Source organism: Copadichromis virginalis, linkage group LG14 (assembly GCF_057382275.1).
Source record: "Copadichromis virginalis isolate Kocher_CV1m ecotype Utaka linkage group LG14, C_Virginalis_male_GT1.1, whole genome shotgun sequence".
Lineage (NCBI taxonomy): Eukaryota > Metazoa > Chordata > Actinopteri > Cichliformes > Cichlidae > Copadichromis > Copadichromis virginalis.
The window spans coordinates 10,296,401-10,313,872 of NC_140631.1; the positions used below are offsets into that span (position 1 = coordinate 10,296,401).

At 42.5% G+C, this 17,472-nt stretch overlaps 1 protein-coding gene across 1 annotated transcript; it reads left to right on the top strand.

The window, feature by feature from the left end:
- The first annotated feature begins 6,180 nt into the window (after positions 1 to 6,180).
- meis3 (myeloid ecotropic viral integration site 3) lies at positions 6,181 to 17,163 on the top strand. Its single transcript, XM_085479259.1, has 13 exons — positions 6,181 to 6,609; positions 6,954 to 7,056; positions 10,435 to 10,574; positions 10,832 to 11,006; positions 11,093 to 11,143; positions 11,232 to 11,282; positions 11,539 to 11,688; positions 11,849 to 11,957; positions 12,982 to 13,127; positions 13,751 to 13,827; positions 15,137 to 15,195; positions 15,292 to 15,378; positions 16,356 to 17,163. Exons 2-13 carry the CDS (start codon positions 7,045 to 7,047, stop codon positions 16,553 to 16,555), a joined length of 1,257 nt encoding a protein of 418 aa, XP_085335385.1. The 5' UTR covers positions 6,181 to 6,609; positions 6,954 to 7,044; the 3' UTR covers positions 16,556 to 17,163.
- Positions 17,164 to 17,472: the final 309 nt, after the last annotated feature.

Here is a 17,472-nt window from a genome sequence, read left to right on the forward strand (position 1 = left end):
TCTTCCTCATCATAGATTTCTTGCAGATCTTATTAGTGTGTGATGCGGACCAGGTCTCTACTCTTTTGGATTTATGAACCCTCAGACTTCTCTCCTTTAATCTCTCTCCTCCTCCACTCCCTTCCTGCATCTGTCCATCTATCATTCTCAGGGTTGGCTTGGGCGGAAGAGTATTAATCCCTCCATCCCATCTCTCTCTCTTCTCTGGACAGATGAGGAGGTGGAGGAGGAAGATGGGGAGAGAAGGAGGGGGAGGGGTCGAGGGAAGGAGACCTCAGATTACTTTTCATAACATTTCTGTACCATTGTGTGTGTGTGTGTGTGGGGGGGGGGGGGGATGAAGAAGTGCTGCAGGTGATGTATGCAGATTTATTCTGTGATAGGTCATGATGTCTTCAACAGGTATGAGAAGGAGCTCAGAATGTTGGAGGGGTGAGTGTGTGTGTGGGGGGATGCTAAACAACTTAGTTTGGTACTGTGTGTGTGTATTGTGGTCACCTTTCTGCATGTTTATCACTTGAGATTTAGTGTGGATATATATGTATATGTTATGAGGTTTATGCAAAGTGTGGGTTTCGTCAAAAGGGCAATAGAATCTGCATCTCATTACCTGTTGATGCCCGCCGAACATGCACACACACTTCAAACACACACACGTGGTATGCTCAGCAGAATTGAGTGGGCTCTGGGAAATCAATTAAACTGATCGGGATATTTAATGTCCCTTTCTTGCAGGCCAAGTTCTGCAAAAAAAAAAGAAAAAAAGAAAAAGAAATTTTGTGTTAAGAAAAAAAAAAGAAGCTTCGACCAGCTGTGGATGTAAAGCCGACTCTCTTCTTCCCTTCGGCCCCTCCTCTACCCATGCAAGCCATGCAGTGACAGGTAGATTAAGGGGTGTGATAGATGCCCCCCTCTCTGTGGCTCCCTCCTCTCCACCACCCCCCTTTTCCCTCCCCTCCATCCATCATGGCGGCTGGTGTAATTGCGGCTGCGTGGGGCTGGCAGAGGGAGCTTCCATCCATCTCCTTAACAACAAACAGTCACGAGGACGGATGGCGCTGCTCTCCCCAGTTAATCTCCATCTATAAGGGGGTAGGGTGGGGACCAGGGGTGGGGGGGTGGAGGTGGTGGAGGAGAAGGAGGGGAAGAATGGAAGAGAAGAAAATAACTGAAGGGAATAAAGGTGGTTTTGGCCTTTAAAGACAAAAAATATGGCAAAGCAGAAGGCAGAGGGAACCAGGGAATGGAAATATGGTAAGATGGCAGCGGGGACGTGAAGGAAGATGAATGACACGGGTTGAGGGGACTGAGAGAAACTGGGGGGAAAGTTTGCAAACAGGCTGCAGGAGCAGGTCGATAAGGGCGGATTTGCTTGGCCAGCATGCCAGAAGAAAACCGGAGAGAGATGGAGGAACACGGGCAAGGAGGGAGGGAGGGAGGGTAAAAATTTATGTCCACACAGCCAGACAAAAAAGAAACTAGATAGGCATGGCCTCATAAAAATGCACTCTGCACCCACTAACTGCACCCCACTTTTACCTCTCTCTTGTTCCTTTCCTCATCCCCTCATTCGCAAAGCAGGCGGCAAAGGCTTACGGTTGTCTGATGTTTTGGGTGGTTCAGTGTGGTTGCCAGAGGTCATAGCAGCCATATTTTCTTAATGGTGGAGTCACTGAAGTCAACAAGGCTGGGTGGCCTTCTCAAGTCGAGTAAAACTAGAGTTTTGTTGCGAAATGGGGCAGCAGCAACAGCAGCAGTTGCTGGAGGTGGCTGATTTTCACCTTGCAGATGATGAAAAGGATGGACTGGAATTTTAAAAGTGTCAACAGCTGGCAATGTCACATTTGTTTTTGCAGCAGCAGCTGCATTTAGCTGAGAACAGGAAGAGGAAAGTGGGAGGAAATTCTGCTGGGAACTTGATGAGTTTACAGACAAACCCTCTTTCTATTTTTCCTGTGTCACACAAGAAGAACATAAAGACACATGCGCTCTCACATTCAAACAGTTCCACACACAACTCTGCCTGTTGTTTCCTGTTTTCTAGCCCTGGGCATCACCTGCAGTGAGGCCCAGATTAGAAGAGTACCACTGACCTTCGTGTAAACCACTGAACCACTGTAAACCACTGTAAACCACCACTGACCACCTTGACAGTAACCCTCCAGCACGCAAGCAAACAAGCAAGCGAGCACACACATTTACATACACACAAACACGTATATGCATCTCTGGGTCTACTGCAAGCACGTGCACCCAACAGGCCTTGTGCAGTGGAGAGAGCGCCTGAGCCTTGACAGGGAATGACAAATAACTGCAGCAGCCCTGACATGGCGAATGGTCCCACAGTGAACCTGCCTGACTGATTTCCAGCTCTTTGGTGTAGAGAGCGAGCCCGTTCTTTACACAAGGTCCCCAACAACACAAGGCCAACACGTAAAGCTGAATTAACCTGGGAGTCAGACAAGAAGCCAATACTACGTTTTTATCAGCCACCGCGCATGCAGTCGCACTGTCTGCCAAACACGGACTGAATTACTGCACAAGTGATAGCATGTGACCTCATGTTCAGACTGGGTTTTAAATAATTATGCTGAAAATGTACACTCATCCAAACAGCATGTTATAAGAAGAACAAGGTGGGGATCCTCTAAAGGCAGCAAAAGGAAATCTAGTTTATGGCGTACGAGTAAGGCTTTTGTTTTGTTGACACGCATGTATAGAAAAACTTTTGCATAAAGATTAATATTGCTTTAATCTGATCTATGAAAAGTCTTTAATCATGTCATGATTGTCAGGAATGGAAAAACTAACAAAGTAGCGATAGTAAGTCATCTATTTTACATTAAGAAATGATTAAGCACAAACCCACAAAGACTTTTGTGCACATTTGGAAGAGGTTGTGTAAACAACCCAGTGAATCACACATTTAGTGGGTAGAAAAAATTCAATTAAATCTTATTTATATAGAACGAAATCACAACAACAGTCACTTCAGGGCGCTTTATATTTTAAGGGAAAGACTCCACAATGTTACAGAGAAAACCCTGACAATCAGATGATCCCTTATGCACACTTGGTGACAGTGGGGAGGAAAAACTCCCTTTTAAAAGGAAGAAACCTCCAGCAGAACTAGGTTCAGGGAGGGGCGGCCACCTGCTTTGACCGGTTTGAGGTAAGGGGAGAGACACAGGACAATCTATTCTACATAGTAGAGGTGGTGCAACTTTTGTTGTTGTTTTATCAAGCTGATAAAGCAACAATATAGCAAAGATAGAATCCTAACTACAAGAGCTAATTTACTGTTTCAATGTTGTAATCTTGTTTCACGATGTGTTGTTTTAACGCACACATTTTAACTCTTTATATTAACAAACCCACGTTATAATACCTATAAGTATTTATTTATTTTTAATTATTATTAATATTATTAATTATTCCAACATGATTATCAACTGCATATTGGCTCATGGTTAGTAATTACAATGCACTTTCTAAGGCTTTTTCAGGACACACACATATTCATCAACTCAATAACACACTATAAATACAAGTGCTAAAAACTCTTGATAAATAGTGGGACATTACACTGTAGAAAACATGAATTTTACTGCTAACAAGCAAACAAGTAATCATTAATAATGCATACTTGTGAGTAGCAAGGGGGTAATTTATGTTAATGCCATCAATTTAGGGTTTATGTCTAAACTGATAGTTAATTGAATAGCTGATAATAGACAGTAAGGATAGCATTCAATTACACGTACACTACATATAATATTTATAAATACCATATTATGTATTTGTTAATGATTGAACGTTATTTCATTACTGAGCAGTGAGCCTGTCCTCACTGGTCAAAGGATGTCAGATACTGCTGCTTGCATTGTATTTCAGCCTAAATCACGATCTTTTTCTCAACCTAATCAAGACTAAACATAACCAAACAGATGGCAGCGTAAACACAAAGCAGAAATAAAAAAAATAACAGTGACTGAAGGAGGTCAATGAGCCACAGACTTCATGTTTGGAGTCTTATGATTCCACTCTACCTGCTTTCCTACACATTTTTTAACAAAAGCATTTTTAATATAACTTTACTTTACAAAATATGTTCACTCCACAGTCTTTATGAATCATTTATAGAGTTTGATAAGCAGTAGTTGGGAACTTACAATACCTATTTATATGATGTTCAATTATTAAATAATTACCAAGTATTACCAACTATTATTCCACGGTTTGGAAACAATAACTACCTGTTAGAGAGAGGTTAAATTAACATTTAATGTGCCATTTATTAATTGATATCAGAATATTTAATCTAATATTCTGTAGTTAGTAGTGTTAAATTAAGTCTGTCTGTTTCTGAAAATTCAACGAGACCTCCTTCCAATAACCAGTTTTTCACTTATTAAGCAATAACTAGGACGTTATAATGAGAAAAGTCTTACTAACTTACAATCTGGTTGTGCAGAACAAGGGAAGTGTTGTATAATGACTAATGAAGAGCTAATAAACCACTAATGAATGTTGATAAGCCACCAGCTGAAGGTGAATATAAATGCTACCCTGCAGTTTGCTCTGTGAGTTATTTTGGGGCATCTCTGTGTGCCTCCGTGAGAACATTCAGATCAGCCGTGTTACCCGTTAGCACAAACTTAATAACATATGTTGTGTTAAAACGTGTTGTTATGCTGTGAGTGAAAGGAGGTGTTACAGCTGTGATAAAAGTGATGGGTCGTTTAAGTGTTTGTGATGTAAATGGCTGTAATCTGTGTTTAGATAAACAGCCTGTTGGATAAAGTGCGAAGATTTATGGTCCAATTCAGAAAAATGCTTGAGAAAAATCCGGATCAAGATCTGATCAAGAAATCAATAACTTTTGATGGTCGTGTATGTCGTCAGCCATCCGGGTCACTGTAGTCTTAAGGGCTTGAAAAAAAAAAAACTTTGAAAAAATTAACTTATGTTAATTCAGTAGGCTATTTGTGTTGTGGAAAGGGTTAGAGGAAAATCTAAATCCCTGCGAAGATGAATCCATCAGATGTTACACGCTTCGGTGTTAATCCTTTCATTTAACCTGTTAAAGAGAAAACAAGCCTTGGATCGCCTTTTCCAGCCCATTGACATGGCATCGTGGCTCAGTGTAGGATGGGGCTTGAGCTCTGTGATCACCCCCGCAGGAAAGCAGCACCCTGCGGAGTTGAAAGCCCTCCCCGGCTGCAGGGACGACGCGGGGCCCTCGCAGGCGGCCCTACGGCCAAACACCGTGCCGCCCACAGAGCCGCCTGCCCCGGCCTCCTGATCCCCGCCAAGCCGCTGCTGATTGAAAAGCAGCCGCCTGTTGGCCCCTCACAGCAGGGCCCGGGGGAAAAGAACGTTTTGGATAATTATCATGTTACTTAGATGTCATTTACAACACAAGACGGCGAGTTTAGCAATGCCACTAACATCTGAAAGGTCCCCCCTCTCTCTCTCTCTGTTTCTCTCTTTCTGGTTAAAATGAAAGTTACGCGTAATGGTTTTATTTTCGGACGTCTTTCAATCAACAACAACAATTAAGAAAGAGGGCCAAAGGGTGGCATTTGATTTGGGTCAAAAGGCTGCCCTTGAATGGACGTCAACAAAAACAGCAAAACACTGTGAGCCTGTAAATGTCATGAGCACGCTCCAAACTTATTTATGAGGCACAGGAGGGATAGCTTCACCGAGACCAACTTTAATCCTATAATTAGTGGAGATGAACTCCGCCGAAGGCAAACCAGCGTTATTTTTCTACAGCTTTCTCTTTCTAATTCAAGTCCTAATTGTTGCACATGTGATTAAAGTGCCCATATTTCAGAAGGAGACCGTTTTGAATGAAATGTCTTTGTTGTGTGTGTGTGAAGGTGATCACACACCTTCAAAGTGTCTGGATTTTCATAGATTCTCTTAAACAGTGTGAGCTATCGCTATTCTTCTCCCCAGTTATCCCGAGATGATAACCGCGCAGCTGCAGGGGGAGGATGGAGGGGTGGAGGAGTGAAATCAGCGCGGAGATAAAAACAAAAAAGCGATCGAGGGGGTCTGCGTCTTCTTCTTCTTCTCTGGCGTTTGTGTGTGTGATAAGGATAAGGAGGAGGGGAAAAGAAGGAAAGGGAGGAGGAGGGATGAGGGGGGGCGTGGGTGGGGGGGGGGGGCAAGAGACCCCGTCGTGTTTTGACCCTCCGAAACCTCCCCGCACACCGCCACCATCACCATCACCACCACTCCACCTCCTCCTTCTCTGCACCTCCTCCTCCTCCGTCTCTCCTCTGGAGGCTGAAAACACCATTGCTCATTCCCAGCCGTGACATTTTCCAGCCTGTCGCCGTATGCTGAGCGGACAGCCAAACGCGAGGAGCCAGGAAAGGAAGAAGAAGAAGAAAAAAACTGGGGGGAAAGGAGGGACGCTGTCTGTGAGTCCGTCTTCCACAGCACCGAGCATCCCGACGCTCTGCGATCCGGAGCGAGACGCGCACCAGGCGGAGGCGAGGCGCTGCAGGAAGCCGCCGCTCCCTTTCACACCGGGGGATTGTGGACTACACCGGACACGGCGTAGGACAGGATACGGCGAGCGTTTACGTCTCGGTGGGACATTTTACACCATTTATTTGAGCCTCGCATTACTCCTCCTCATCCGGCAATAGCGTTTAATGGGCTGCTGGGATTATTATAGCGTTTATTAGCTATTATCTTACTATAAAGCATTAGGTCCTCCATAGAATATCAGCCGTCCATAAAACCTCTAGTCCCGTCGTTATGTTGTTATATAAAGCACGATGGACTCGGAGTAAACACACACACGCACACAAGGAGCAGGTCCTAAGTGTTTATATCCAATACCTCACGCTGTTGTTGAATCCCATGGGCTGTTCTTACAATTACAACTTAATTCACAATAAATATAAAAACAAATGCACTTTTATTTCCAGGACCCCGGAAGGCAGAGGAAGGGAGCAAAGCACGCTGCGCTAGCCGAGCAGCGCATCATCATCCCCGGTGTAGGACTGGCTGTCGGGTCGCATGGAGAAGAGGGTAGGGCTGCTCTTTTTTTTCTTTTTTTTAATGAGTGAGGCAGACAAGAGCCTGTCTCGGCTAACATCGTTTTATCATTACAGAGAAGTAATTAGAAAACAGTCACAAAGGGAGCACATGGTAGGAAATCCTCTTGCTTGCAGGGCACATAAAAAAAAAGAAAAAATCAAGGCCCAGTGAAAGGAGAGCAGTGGATGTTTAGTAGGGGAAAGGACAGAACATTAATATCATTTCATGCTATAAAAACTCATCATAAAATATTCTGTATATAGCAGCTAAATGCTTACTTATAATCAATTTGATATTGATTCAAAGAACTTTTTGGCCCACCACTTTTAATCAACCATAATCTATTTCACGAGTTAAAATTCGGTCTAGTTTAGTTTATGCGATGCATAACTTGCAGTGTGGGAACCATAAAAGAATGTCCTTTTTTTTTTTTTTGCGTATAGCCTAATGTCAGATAGGTTTAGAGTGGAGGTCATTAAGAGGCAGAGGAGAAGAGATGCAGCTCTGCAACTCGGTAAGTAGGTCAGTTTTTTTGCTACAGTGATTCAGAGGCTTGGTGGTGGTGGTGGTGGTGGTGGTGGTGGTGGTGGAGGAGAAATAGGCTGACGAGCAGCAGGCGGACAGAGACCTCTGAATGGAGGAAAGCAAGTGTAGATATTCAGTGTGTATACAGAAAATCACTGCCGTGTGAAAACAGCGCAGACAGCGAGAGCAGCAGGGGCCAAACATGGACAACCACGTGTACCGGGAACTGCTTGCACACAGAGCCCATATAAAGAAACTGAAAGATTTTCAGATCGCAGAAATAAAATGGATACTTGCTGTATGTAACAAATTTCCCACGTGTGGGACTAATAAAGGTTATCTTATCTTATCTTATCTTATCTTATCTTATCTTATCTTATCTTATGGCTCATTTGTATATTGAGAGACAGAAGATTTTCACTGCTCCATTTAACGTTAAATGTTTTTATTCGGGTTCGTACAGTAATAACGCAGATTAAAAGAGAAAAGTTAAAAATTAAAATTAAACAATCAATTCAAATGGAAATCAGTGCTTTAACGTGTCTCTGCGAAAAACACGCCTATATTGTGGCGCTCCAGTCTATAACCTGCAACAGGTACGGGTATTTTACCCTCAGAAGAAATATGTAGATTTCGTTTTGGAAAGCTGTAGATAATCATTTCCATATCTTAGGCAAATTTAATAATTAATACAATTTTTAAACAGTGCATTATAGAAATATATGCTAAATCTATGTTCTTTCCTTGTGGAGGGTATCGCCCGCTGCTTGCGCTTTGCGATTTTTAAGGTTTATTGATTTTAGAAGAGCGTGGAAAATCTGAAGTTTAGCACAAAATTATCAAAAATATCCACACTTAGTTATTTTCCAGTAAAATGAAAGCAGGCTTGTACTTTTAAGCCCATAGATTAAATTGCGTGTTTCTTGTTTTAAAACACAGTTTTTAAATTTCAGTTTGAAAGAATTTATATTTACAGTTAAATTATTCTCCGCTGATAGAACATTAGCTTCTTTTGCTCAGCTTTACTTTCACATAGTGTCTGACATTTATGAAACACAGCATCTGCTCCAGGTTTCCTCTTTTAGAAAACTTTGCGTTACTGTGGCGCATATGACCATAGTCAAACAGCTCAAAGTCTCCTGTTAGGCCAGCTATAACTTCTTTTTTTTAAATATAATGAAAATGTTGTTCTGCCATCTGAATCCTGTTTACCGGCTCCGTGACTTTTCTGAAAAAAAGGGAACATTCGCGGAATTTGTCATCTCGACTTGTTCGCTTTGATCCGCCTCGACGCACGGAAACTCGATAGGGGCCGTGCGTAAAGAGAGACGCGCAATCTGATAGCGGTGATTGTGTTAATAGCCAGCCTCCATAAAAACTAGAAGGTGTCCGGGGACAGGGCCTCAGAGCAGGTGCTTTCTGTGATCCCGGTGGCCATATGTGAGGCTGAAATGCAACAATTTGATAAGGCGTTTAGGACAGTGGTTCCCAAAGTGGGGTCCGGAGACCTCCAAAGGGGTCCTAAAGAGGGGTTTTCATGGAAGGCATGTGCATGCGTGTAAAGAGGAATGATTTAATTTCTGTTTCATTCTTTTATGTAATTCCCAGAGGTTAACATTGAGGGAGAATAATTGCTTTTATACCAGGTTTCACTGTCTCACCACTTGCAGGTTATCTGCTTTTGCACTCTACAAATAAACATCACTGATGATCTGGAAGTGGACACTTCTGAGTAAAATAAATATAAAAATAATGTGGTTAATCAGAAACCTTTATTTGGAAACAGTCTGCGCAGTAAAAACCAGCCTAAGCGCATCATAACATTAATGACTGGGTTAAAATAACACTGAAGTTAAAGGTGTCCATGCTGGGGTCACTTGTCCCGTGCAGTCTGATCCCAGTGGCCCTTTGGGAGTGTAACAGGAGTCCCAGAAGCAGATCTTCTGACCTGAGCAACATCACCTTAGAGACTGAGTTTCAATAACTCAATAAAACTCACACAGAGACAGAGCAAGTTGGGGGAACCAGGGAGTCAGACATGTGGATTCATGACACGTATTTTGAGGGCTGCTGAGTGCACGATTGTCTCTGTGCATGTGTGAGTCATTGCGTCTGCAACATATGTCTGTGTATGATTCCCTCTGCAAGTGGGCCTCAGTGAGGCTGTCACACAGCAAATCATGAGAGATGTCTGCACAGCTACTGTCTTGTCTGAGTAATGCAACCAGGATACTGTATTAGCAGCTACAGGCTTGCTGTCTTTCTTCAAAGATGACATCGCCTTCTTTTGTTATCTCCTCCTCTTCTTCTTAGCTCACAGAAAGTAAACTTTTCAAGTAGTGAGGATAACTGCTTTGCAGCTCTGCTGCTGCTGCTTCTGTTTGGCTTTCATGAGTGTTTTAGGATCCTGGCATTGCTAGAATTTCCTTAAGTATCTCATCATTCTACCAAAGTGAAAAAAAAAGCAATTTTTCATAATTAAAGTGCATCTTTCCTCCTCAGATGATCCAGGCCATTTTTCTCATGAATGTTACATCAAACTGCAGTGACACTGGTTCGACAGTTAGTTTCAGATTAGCTAGGATTACTAGTTGTAATAGCACTTACACACATACTCAAACTTACAATATCAATATGCGGTCATTTTCCATTTATATAAATGACAGCATAAACAGAAGCATACAGATATAAACCCACATCAGGTCTAGTAACTGTAACTGTATATTAGACCGTTCCACTGACAGCCCGACCACATAATAAAATCCCAGTGTGATTTGATGTCAGACAGCCACAGATGTCCAACGTGTCTCATGTTTTCTGTCTTTTCATCTAATTGTGTTTCAGTATGAAGAGCTGGTGCACTACTCAGGGTCAGAGGGCATGTCGGTGGGGGGGTACGGGGATGAAGTCCGGGGGCTTCCTCCCCCGCAGTACGGACCCACCATCCCCGACTCCCTCAAACACCACAAGGACCAGATCTACGGGTAAGCATGTGTCAAAAAATGATTTAGTAGCCTTCCAGTGGCTAGAAAAATTTTAAGTACATGCACACTCTTATGAGATTAACATAAAGTATATGTTTGTGCTGAATATGAAAATACACATGGAGTGTTTATAGCTGTGTGCAACATAAATACTGCGGTTTAAAGTTTCTCTTAACACATGAATGTCAACTGTGACTGTGTTTATGTATAGTTTGTTAACTCTGTGTGTGTGTGTGTGTGTGTGTGTGTGTGTACAGTCACCCACTGTTTCCACTGCTGGCCTTAGTGTTTGAGAAGTGTGAGCTGGCCACCTGCTCCCCTCGAGACTCCACCTCCCTGTCAGCAACCTCCCACCTCCCTGGCATGACCAATCACAGCGACGTCTGCTCCTCCGAATCCTTCAACGATGACATCGCCGCCTTCGCAAAGCAGGTGAGCGGTGACTGTGAGGCCCAATCAGAGAACCAGGTCTCAGCTGATGTTGTTTGCTTACAGATTTTTTTAATACCGGGTTGTAGATTCGGTCAGAGAAACCCATTTTTTCTTCCAATCCCGAGCTGGACAATTTGGTATGATGCACCAACTAACTTCACACTTAACTCAGATTTCACATTGTGGGATATGTTTTCATAACTAAAGTGCATCTTTCCTCCTCAGATGATCCAGGCCATACAGGTTCTTCGCTTTCATTTACTGGAGTTAGAGAAGGTTGGTGAGACTGCATGTTGTTGATGTTATCTTTGTTTAGCATCATATTTCTTTTTATTAAACTAAACAAGAAAGGCAATAAGTCTGTAAAATTCTTATTGTTATAGTTATAATTTCTTTAAATTTGAAATATGTGCACCTGTCCTTTAATCTGTTGGTAGGCTTAAAGCTTAAAGCTCATTATTAGGTATTATTAGTATTAATTATTAAGTAAAAATTTGTAAAAATAAATAAATAAATAAATCTTTTTCCCAAGGTGCACGACCTGTGTGATAATTTCTGCCATCGCTACATCACCTGTCTGAAGGGCAAAATGCCCACAGACCTTGTGCTGGATGAGCGAGAGGGTGGGTCCAAGTCTGACATGGAGGATTTCACCGGGTCCTGTACCAGTCTGTCGGAGCAGGTGAGACGTTGGATGTTGATCGGCATGCTTATCACACATCCATCTGTGTCCACTGAGAATCCAGAGTAGTGCCCCTAGTGTTTCTCAATTCCCTTTTATTCCGCCTGTACTAGGAATTCCTCATCTCACCTCTGTCCTCCATCTTTCCCTGTGCCTGCAGAATGCATCGTGGCTACGAGAGCCAGATGAATGTGCCACTACTCCTCTGGGAACGCCAGGCACCTGTGGCCTACCTTCACACAGCACAGCAGACACCTGTAGTGATGCAGGTACACATACGCTAGCACAGATCTTAGCTGCATAATTATAATAGCCAAAGGAAGTCGCAGCTATGATATATCTAAAACCATCAGGGAATTAAATTTAACTCTTTCCCCAATCTCTGTACCCTCAATGATGTGTTTCTCAATATATATCTATAAATACTTAGTTTGATGGCCATAAGAGCAGGCTTCAGGTTTTTCTGAGGGTAGTCCTAATAAACTGTATAGGGAGAGGTCATTCTCACTAACGTCTGATGCACAGCCAGTCCTTTTGTGCTGGAAGCATGCCTGAAACATGACAGAAACCACTCAGTTTAGAGAAGAGACATAAGGGTGTTACCTGGCAGGTGTCCACAGGGTTAAAGAGTCAGAGTACAGAAAAGACAGGCAGATAGAGTGGAAAGTAAAAGAATCAGTCTGCGCAGAGCAGAGGACAATTTGTGCGTGAGACATGATCATATGTGTATTATTTACATGACATCAATAGTTAATGATGAACAGAGCTACTGTGTGCACCAGAAAACACTGCAGTGAGGAAGCAGACACAGGGAAAGCAGGTTACACATTCACTGTGTATAGTAAGAATATAAATAACTGTGTGTTAAAACAAGCCAGTATTATCATAACTACTGGTAGCTGCATTGATAATCAATGAATCACTTTAGGTGTTTTTAAACAAAAATGAGAAACATTCTTCGCTTTCAGCTTCTTAAAGACAAATTACTGCCTTTCTCTGTCATTCGCAATATTAAATATTTCAAGCTGGATAGAAAAAATAGTTTCAGTGCAATAACTCTAGAAAATTAACCATCTTTCAACCGTAAAATGAATGACATGCACAGCAGTTATACTAAACTGTAAAATAATAGTTATGGTGAGTTTGATTTGTGAAAGCAGAGTGTGGTTTTAAAGCTGACGCAGTTTGCCTGTCTCGGGTCAAACACATTTGCTTAGTGGGCTCGCGTGAGTTGGGACCTGATAGATGCTGGCAGTCATTTAGGATGATGATGATTCCATGGTCTCCCTGCAGGCGATGGTCTCGATGGAGGCGTGGCCTCTCCCAGCACAGGTGAGGAGGACGAGACGGACAGAGACAGGAGGAACAACAAGAAGAGGGGGATCTTCCCTAAAGTGGCCACAAATATCATGAGAGCTTGGCTCTTCCAGCACCTGTCGGTGGGTTGGCTTTTCATCTACCTTCCACATTAAAGTGAATTATTACCCTTGAAAATATTGAATTTAAACGGTAGTTAAGTCATCCTTCCACACTGGTAACCAAACAAAGGAAGTCTGCGCGCTGTAATTAGTGAAAGAGAGGATTTAGCATGGAACAAAAACGTCTATGACAGGAATAGAAAGAGGGGTGAATGGAGGTATAATGGAGGTCAATTAAATTAAATGAAAAATCTGGGATTAAGTGATTATGTGAATATGCTTGCTGCTGAATAATTGTGGAAGCGACAGAAATGGAGTGAGTAATTGTTGGTGAGCTGCTTGGATTGGTAATTAGCTACTAAATGAGGCAGGTCAAATGTTGCTTCACTTCAATTATTAAAACGTGTGTGTGAGTTAGAGAGAGATACTGAGATGGAAAGCGAGAGGGGCTGATGAGGGTGAAAATGGGAGTGCAGATGTTCGCTCAGACGGAAGGTCATCGATGTTCGAGCTGAGAGCTCACACACGTCGCTTTATTCTAGATTCAGGCCTCGAGATGATTCTCAACAAAAGCTGAAAAGATCACAGCGCAGAGTCTGGAATGTTTGATTTCTCTAACCTGAGCCTCGTGTGTCCTCCTGCAGCATCCGTACCCATCTGAGGAGCAGAAGAAGCAGCTGTCACAGGATACAGGACTGACCATCTTACAGGTCAACAACTGGTAAGTGTGCTCAACATCAGTTACATTTTTAGATGTGAAGCATAACCTTTACATTTTATGTTTCTTATGCCAAGATTTATTTTTATTGTGCATGTTACTAGTTTTGTGATTTGGTGCTATATGAACAGAACTGCGTTCCAGGGTTTAAACTTTGTCCAATAGTTACGCTCCTTTAGGCTCCGCCCCTCTGAAGTTCATTGTTCCTTTAAAGTGTGGCAGGGAAAGGTTTTTTTTCCTTTTTCTGTAGGTTAAACCAGAAGTTAGCATCACCTTTGTTTTCTCCGCACAAAGCAGATTCTTGTTCTTTAATTATCGTGTAAAATAAAAGCTCATGGCATGTCAGCAAATTAATCTGAATGAATGCACATCTCTTTTCTGATCTTTGCAGCATAAGTGCAATTGGAAAAACTAAAATGCAGGCATTATGGTATAAACAAAACCACCTGGGTTCAGCGTAATGACGTTAATTGGCCCATTGTTAGTCAGTAGTGCTATTTTTTGTCATTATGCAAATGTGTGGGTGATTGAGCATGCATCCAGATTTCTAAAGCTTAAAGCTAGACCTTATTTCATCTTTCTAACCAAAGAGACCTGAATCCAAACGAGGGAACCAGAGGTGTAGAACTGCTATATCTCTTCTGGGTTTTAGGACTCGTTTCTCTGGTGCTCTATTGATGGAGATTTAAGATCCTCCCTGCCAGCATGCCCTGTTTTTAATGTTGTGTTGAAATTATGTTGCTGCTACTTTGCTTTGTGAACTTTTTTGGCAAGTTTTTATTCTACAAAGCCCAAAGTATTTTTTTTTAATCCAGTTAAAAAGTGCACACAAAAAAAATTGATTTGAAAATAGACATTTAATGTACTTTACTGGAGTGTGCCGTGTAACAGGAAGCATTTTTCCCAAGCTGCAGTGCCATGTAATTCACAAGCTCTGTGTTCGGAATAGTAAACCAATAATCAAATAATCAAATTATTTAGTGCTCGCATCTTTCCTATACACTCTCTGAGCACACACACACACACGCACACACGCACACACACACACACACACACACACACACACACACACACACACACACACACAAATCCAATCAATGCAGATCAATCAATTATCACAGGGCTGATCGATACGTCCTTTGCCCTAACGCTGATTTACTCTGTCCTCTGAAAGGGTTAAGTGGTTGTAAAATGGAAAAGGTTAATAGTCTCCCGGTCAGCCTTTTTCTCCATTAACGGGTGTCTCTCTCTCTCTCTCTCTCTCTCTCTCTCTCTCTCTCTCTCTCTCTATCTATGTGAATGCTTCATACAGGTTCATCAATGCCAGGAGGAGAATAGTCCAGCCAATGATTGATCAGTCAAATCGCTCAGGTCAGTGTTTAGTCAGTCATTCAGTAAATCTAAATGTGTGCATATGAGTGTGTGTCTGTTGTGTATTTGTGTAAGAAGGCGTGTGTTGTCTCACAGGTCAGGGTGGTCCCTACAGCCCGGAGGGCGCGGCTCTCGGGGGCTACGGGCTTGACGGCCAGGCCCACCTCGGGCTTCGAACAGCAGGTACGGCAGAATTAAATACAGCTGAACTGCATTCGTCACTAGGAGCACAAACACTATAGTTTATTTTGACAGACACACACCGTTTGTGCTGCTGGAAATACTCATTAGCACACCAAATGTGGAGTTATCCATCTCTGAAAACACCCCCCAACAACTGCAGCACCAAGCTGAATCTGGAAATCATTATGTTATTATATTATGATATATTATATCTTCAATAGGAGCCTTTGGTTTTGGAACTAAATTAAGGAGGGAAGTTGAAATTATTAAGAAATGTTTGTTTTGGTCTTTTCAGTTTGCTGTAGAAGTTAGTATGAAGTATGAATCTATAGAAAATTACCAGCAACGCTGATTATGAAACGAAAATAAATGAAAATAAATAACATGGATTAGGTGAAATATCTATACATATTAAATAAAATATAACTACCTGCGTGGCTACAGTTAATTAACGACCCACCAGTTTCTTTTTCATTTTCATTTCTAGTTGAAGTAGAAGTTTTAAAGTTTGTGATTTTAATATTAACAAAAAACTTTGCCCAGCACTAAACACCACTCTGAAATACCAAACCCCGTGTCCTAAAATAAAGTTGTTAAAAAACCTCTTAAAAGTCAGCAGCAGTGTTCAAGGGACTGAAATACATGCTGTACAGCAGGGCAGTGTTTAAAACCTGCATACGTTTGTTTTTAAGTCTGACAGGGATGTTTCCTGATTTATAGAATATTGCAATGAATTATAACAATTATTTGTAGCTTTAATTGAAAGCTGTTACAAATTTCAAAGGATTCAGGTGCTTAAGAGGAACTAAACAGGTGAACCTGCACTGAATACCTGCGTCAGGTTCACATAGTTTCCAGTGCAAACCTATAATCCATTAATAATGTGAAAAGACTGATTTAAGACAGAAGGGAAGGGTCTTCTGTACTTCTGCATCTTGGAGGATCCTCGTAAATATTCCACTTTCTTCTCGCACCAGGTCTCCAGGGAATGTCCTCCCTGCAGGGTGACTACCCCGGCGCTCTCCTGTCCCAACCAGGCTATCCTCCCCACCCAGGACCGTCCCTCCATTCTTATCCTGGCCCGCACCCTCACGCGGCCATGCTGCTCCACCCGCCGCCTCATGCACACCCCGCAGAGCCGCTGCTCACCCAAGGACTGGACATACACGCACATTAGTTGTGGGAGGATCTGGGGTGTATATGTGGTGTGTGTGTGTGTGTGTGTGAGAGAGAGAGAGGGGTAATTGCCGTTTGAATGTGTGTATATGTTTGGAGGGATATGTATGCGTGTGTGTGTGTGAGTGCGTGCGGCTGATTATGTGTAATGAAGGTACACTATTTAAAGAAAAAAAGACACATTTCTCCAAAAGTTTACATTCCCCACTGAAAGACACTGACCTCAATGTAGCTGTTCCACCCTAACACACATGCACACAAACACACACTCACACAAGTGGATGTGACCCTTACACACATGCGTTAGTCTGGACCCACAGGTTTAAGCCATACCTCTTTCAGAGTAGAAGTGCTTCCTCTTCTTTAAATGACTCCACTGTGTCCTGTGGGTGAGACATATGCTTTAAACTACACTTCCCATCATGCCTGCTGAACCACAGGAAGACCCAGGGATTGGATCAGACACACCGATGAATACTCATCCCGGACTTTTTGCCACAGCACGGGGCTCGGGTCCTGTGAGCACGCCTTCTTCACTCCTCCCTGTCTTCCTACACATGTTTGACTGTCAGAGACTGAGACACACACACACACACACACACACACACACACACACACACACACACACACACTCCCCTTCACACACAAACTTTATTTAAAGCTTTGTTCTTTTGTTTTTTTGTGTTGTTATTTTTTTTGTTAGTCTTTTCTTATTCTATTTTTATATTTATGCACGCCACTCCAGGCGGCTGCAGCTTCACGTGAGTTTATTGAAATATTAGTGCTCTTCCTCAGCATGAAGCTAAACACTATGAATGACTTCCAGTCTGCCTCGCTATCGTACCACTGACCTCCTTAAGACGCCTGCAGGCGTCCGTTACCTTAGGATCTTTCCTATACACACGCACATACACACAC